Source organism: Sinocyclocheilus grahami, unplaced genomic scaffold, assembly GCF_001515645.1.
Source record: "Sinocyclocheilus grahami isolate Dianchi unplaced genomic scaffold, SAMN03320097.WGS_v1.1 scaffold2240.1, whole genome shotgun sequence".
Classification (NCBI taxonomy): domain Eukaryota; kingdom Metazoa; phylum Chordata; class Actinopteri; order Cypriniformes; family Cyprinidae; genus Sinocyclocheilus; species Sinocyclocheilus grahami.
Genome location: NW_015507419.1, coordinates 44637 through 50636, shown reverse-complemented (window position 1 = coordinate 50636; position 6000 = coordinate 44637). Strand labels below are relative to the sequence as shown.

The 6000-nt window shown below is 39.0% G+C and overlaps 1 protein-coding gene across 1 annotated transcript in view; it reads right to left on the bottom strand.

Moving 5' to 3' along the window:
* The window catches only part of LOC107574464 (NACHT, LRR and PYD domains-containing protein 3-like), a 34566-nt gene that overhangs the window by 25563 nt on the left and 3003 nt on the right, over positions 1–6000 (bottom strand). The window contains 3 exon segments of the mRNA XM_016260897.1: positions 1132–1305; positions 3023–3193; positions 3585–5452. Coding sequence (XP_016116383.1) covers positions 1132–1305; positions 3023–3193; positions 3585–5452 — 2213 coding nt within the window.

Genomic DNA, 6000 nt, shown 5'->3' with positions numbered 1-6000 from the left:
TATGTTATCTATATTCTATTGTGAATCAAATATAAGTTTATGAGATTTGTAAATTATTCCATTCCTTTTTTACTCACAATTTGTACAGTGTCCCAACTTTTTTGGAATTGGGTTTGTAAATTAGGTTTACTGATGCATTTGTTAGTTAGTTCTCAGCAGCAAAATGTATTTTAGGTCAGTGGGGTTAAATAATTTTGATTGCAGCTGTACATGTGAGTTTATAGTGCACACATGTACAAACACAAGTGAAAGGATGATTGTTAGTGTTGAACATACTTGAGATTGTCCAGTCTGTAGTTTGTAACAGAGAGCAGCTTGACTAATGATTGTCCTGGGTGATTGTAACTCAGATCCAGCTCTCTCATGTGTGAGGGGTTTGAACTCAGAGCTGAAGCCAGAAAACAGCAGCCTTCCTCTGTCACCATACATCCAGATAATCTACAAACACACACACACACACAGGTTTGTTTTTATGGTTTATGGGGACTCTCCATAGGCGTAATGGATTTTATACTGTACAAACCGTATTTTCTATAGGCCTACACCAACCCTACCCCTAAACCTACCCCTCACAGGAAACTTTCTGCATTTATAGATTTTCAAAAAAACTCATTCTATATTATTTATAAGCCTTTTGAATTACGGGGACACTGAAAATGTCCTCATAAATCACCTTCTCATTGTAATACCTATGTCATACCCATGTTATTATACAAATTTGTGTCCTCATAAACCACATAAACATGCACACACACACACACACTCTCCACATCACATATTCTGGGACTGGAGATCATCTTAAACTGATTCATACACAGCTGTGATCAGATTCCTGTAACTCTGATGATTGATTCAGTGTAGCATTTTATCCACAGATCACTGATTACAGGTTCAGTGCAGCGTTTTACTCAATGGCACAGTGTTGATGGAGCAGAATTGATCTCAATAACAATTTCTGTTCATCTCCACTTCACACAAACATAAAAAGTTAATCAGTGAATAAATAATTTTCAAAAACAATGGGTTTCAGACACACTGGATTCTGCTGATTCAAACACCCAAGAGATCAGTACCAGAGCAGAAGGCATCTTTAATTTCATAATCAAGTAGATCTTTATCTGTTTTTCTTACTTCAGTGTGTTGAGTTGACAGTTTGAACTCTTCAGTCCATCAGAGAGAAGCTTCACTCCTGAATCCTGCAGGTCATTGTTACTCAGGTCCAGCTCTCTCAATGAGGAGTTTGATGATTGTAGAGATGAAGACAAACTTTCACAGCACTGATCAGTGAGATTACAGTCAGCAAGTCTAAAACACAGGATGAAATGCAGATCAATAATAAAGAGATGGTGGGATAAATATTTTATGTGACTAATATTCTGTCGTTCATCAGATGGTGAACTCTAAATATTGACTGGAAATATAGTAGTGCTGGGCAGTATGACCAAAAATTTATATCAAGGTATTTTTCAAAATTATCCCGGTTTCACGGTACATGATGGTATTTTTTTTTTCATGCATGACCGGGTGTTAACCATATTTTCTACTGATTGAGAGGAAATACTGCAGTATATTGACTTAGAATGCCCTATTTTACTGTCATAATGAGTGAATATTGTCAAAAAATACCACACTAAATAGTGACTAAACACGACCCCTTTTAATACATGTTAACCAGGAGTCACTCTCATTTATAATCGCGGCATTGTCTGATAAAATCAACATGCATCTACACTAAAGAGCAGCTATGTGGTTGTTTTGGCTATATTACTTTTTTGTCTCATGCAGCGCACTGCCTGCGTCTGAGTAACAAACTAAAAAAACAACAAACTAAAAGAACAAAAAACAAAAAAGTGCATGTGATATTAACAGACGAACTACGCTCATATTTATAATTCCAAACAATCAGTACGCGACAGGTGCTAGGAAACGCTGTTTTGTACTCATTTATTGACGAGTCGGCTGCGGTGCGGCTAACTGAATGCGCTGCTTCTCTGCCGCTCACTGCACAGAACAGACGCCGAGAGAGGTGACACTTCTCCGGGAAAGTCAGACCTCGCGTTCGCGGGACAGCACTGGAGAAATCTTCCAACTGAACCATAGCTAAGGTTTATCCAAAAAAGTCGCTAGGTTTGTCAGTATGAATATTCTATGGAAAAAAGCCACTAAAAGGGTCTGAAAGTTGCTAAATCTAGTGCTAAAGTCGCGCTCGTGTGTGTGAGACGCGGGAGCTGATGGCAGCGGGCGGTGGATATTTGTGGAGGTCAATGTGGATATTGTGGATGAGTTCTTCTGCGTCATCACGTTCTATTAGTTCTACAGCTTCAGTTTCGGAACTTTCACGCTTAGTAACACATACAGCTGTTCCCTCAACACAGTGCAACAGTGAAAAGGGACCCCTTTCAAACAGTGTCGCGTTCCGAATGTTGTTTAAGCGACATACACCGGTATTGCGGTTTTTAAAAAATTAATATCATAACAAAAATAAACACCGGTATTCGGTATGAACCGGTATACCGCCCAGCACTAAAATATAGCCAAACAGAGTTGTTTCGACATCATGGCTGCAGATAGTATTTTAGATAGTAAATGCAGATAGTAACTTTGTTGCTATATCAGCATAACATATGTGTTCATGTAGCTCTATTGGCAATTACAATGCTTAAGTCAGAGGTTCAATTCCCACACATAGGCCTACATGTACTGATAAAATGTAAATAATGAATGTACAATTTCACCCATGACAAAATCTGATATATAACAGGAAATGCATGTAAACACATATCATGTAGCAGAAATGTCTACTCATCTATACTTGGATATTTGCAATTATTTGGTTGTTAATTGTTTTGTTGTTGTTTCAAGAAACCAAAAATATTTTTAAAACAACAAGCTGGATTAATTACAAAGCCAAAGTAGTCAGACACATTGGGTTCTGCTTATATATTACAAACTCCCAAGAGATCAGGACCAGAGCAGAGGACATCTTTAATTTCACAACCAAGAGAACCTTTAGTTTTCTTACTTTAGTATGTTGAGTTGACAGTGTGAACTCTTCAGTCCATCAGAGAGAAGCTTCACTCCTGAATCCTGCAGGTCATTGTTACTCAGGTCCAGCTCTCTCAGTGAGTTTGATGATTGTAGAGATGAAGACAAACTTTCACAGCACTGATCAGTGAGATTACAGCCAGCAAGTCTACAACACAGGATGAAATGTGTTTATCTTAGCAACACATATTCAGTGTTCAAAAACACATGGCTTCAGAGTCACAGTCAAGTAATAAGGAGGAAGTAGGACAGATAAACTCCAAAATAATTTTGGCTATTACTGTTACTCCAGGCTGTATACAACTAACAACACAATGTGAAATTACAAAAGATAAACATTAATTTTAAGGGCCAGAAAGAGGTTAAAAAAGAGTCAAAACAAAAAACTAAATGACTTTCTTTTGTACAAAAAAACCTTGATTACATATTAGTTGAAATGGCTGAACTGAGTCGTGATTTGATGGAGGAATTAGAATGTTGCTGTGTCTCAACAAGAGATACATTCAGTTTCATCTTTAATCACATGAATTAATACTCACAGAGCTTTTCTGCAGTTCAGCACAGCTGGTATCAGTCTCTTTCTACCCTCATCTGATGTGTTGTATCTCTTCAGATCAAACTCATCCAGCACCTCCTCTGATATCTGAAGCATGTAGGCGATTGTTGAGCAGTGAGACAGAGAGAGCTGATTCTTTGAGTGTTTCTCTAATTTCACAAACTCCTGAATCTCTCTGTACAGAGTCTGGTCCTTCATTTCCAGCAGACAGAGGAACAGATTGATGCATCTGCCAGCTGAGAGACCTTCATCAGCCTTGATTGCATATTTAATGTCTTGTGTGATTCTCTTGATGATCTCTGAGCTGTTCACTGTGTGTCTCAGTATATCCTTTATGAGTCTCTGATTGGACTCCAGTGAGATGCCCAGCAGGAACCTCAGGAAAAGATCCAGGTGTCCATTTTCACTCTGTAAGGCTTTAACAGCTGCTGAGAGTAGTAGATCATACAGAGAGAGACTGTACTGCTGGCATATGTTATTCAGAAATGACTTCAGTGATTCTTTGTTCTTGGTGGTATGAAAGTAAAACACAAACAAAGCAGCAAGAAACTCCTGAAAGCTCAGATGAATGAAGCAGTAGACTTTCCTCTGATGAATCACAGATTCCTCCTTAAAGATCTCAGTGCAAATCCCAGAATACACTGAGGCGTCAGTGACGTCTATGCTGCTCTCAATCAGGTCCTCCTCGTAGAACATCACATTGCCCTTCATCAGCTGTTTGAAAGCCAGTTCAGCAAGTTTCACAATCACGTCTATGTTGTACTTCAAGAGTTTCCTTGTTTTTTTCTCATCATACTTCTGACTCTTCATGTTGATCTGAGTCAGCAGGAAGTGGATGTACATTTCAGTCAGAGTTTGAGGTATTTCTGCACTGTCATCTTGTTTCAGGAGGTTTTGAAGCACAGTGGCTGAGATCCAGCAGAAGACGGGGATGTGACACATGATGTGGAGGCTTCTTGATCTTTTAATGTGTGAGATGATTCTGCTGGCTTGATGCTCATCACTGATTCTCTTCCTGAAATATTCCTCTTTCTGAGGCTCATTGAATCCCTGAATGTATGTCACACTGTTGATGTATTTTGAGGGGATCTGATTGGCTGCTGTTGGTCTGGAGGTGATCCAGATGAGAGCAGAGGGAAGCAGCTCTCCTCTGATGAGGTTTGACATCAACACACCCACTGATGAAGACTCGTTCACATCACAAACTTTCTCATCATCTGAAAACATCAGTGTAATTCTGCTTTCATCCAGACCATCAAAGATGAACACAACTTTACACTCTTCATAAATCGTTGAGTCCAGATCTTGAAGTTTAGGGTGAAAGGCCAGCAGAAGTCTGTGAAGACTGTACTGGTGATCTTTAATCAAGTTCAGCTCTCGAAATGGAAGCACAAACATGAAATCTACATCCTGATTGGCTTTTCCCTCGGTCCAGTCCAGAATGAACTTCTGCACAGAGACAGTTTTTCCAATTCCAGCGATGCCTTTAGTAAGAACAGTCTTGATTTCATCTTTCTCCTCACATCCTGGTTGATGTAAGGGTTTAAAGATGTCATTGCAGTAGATTGCAGTGTGTTGTGTTCTGGGTGTTTTCTCCATCTGTAAAACCTCATGTTCTTCATTCACTCCTTCACTCTCTCCCTCTATGATGTAGAGCTCTGTGTAGATCCTGTTCAGGAGGGTTTGAATCTCTTCTAGTTTGCTTCCCTCAAATAACCTCTCATACCTCTTCTTCATGCTGGTTTTGTGCTGGTTTTTGACTCTCTGTAGTCCATCACGCACTGGTTGGAGAGAAATGTGCTGCATTTGTGTCTCCTGTGTGTTTGTCTGCAGGGCTGTTTTTTTGTTGTTCTTCCTGAAGAGATTCTGATAGTAGATAAAGCGAGACAGACGGGGTGTCACTGGTCTGCTCACATTGTCTCTTCTCACTCTGTAGAAACATTGAGATGAACAGGGAAAACTGTGAAATGCATAAGAACATAAAAACTGAAGCACTGACAACAAGTTTCTGTGCTCTGGAATGTGGCTGTTTGTGTGTGTGTGCATGATACAGTGAAGACAGCACATTATTTTAGAATGTTAAAAATTGATATATAATTAAAAAAAAACTGTTCTGAATGAATTGCAAAGAAGTTTAATCAAAAATTAAAGGGAGGCTTTTTAAATCCAAAACTTGAATTTCGAGGCATAATTTAGATATGTATTTAAATAATGTCTTCAATAACAAATGTAAGCTTTTGAAATTATTCCAAACCTCTCCAAAGTCCTTCAAACCTAATATGAGAGGTGCCCATGTTTTGAGGCTTGGGCATGATGATAGTACCATAGTACTGGTATACTGTGCAAACTTACTACATGCTGTAGTTGAATGATGCACTTTACACTGATACATTATTGCG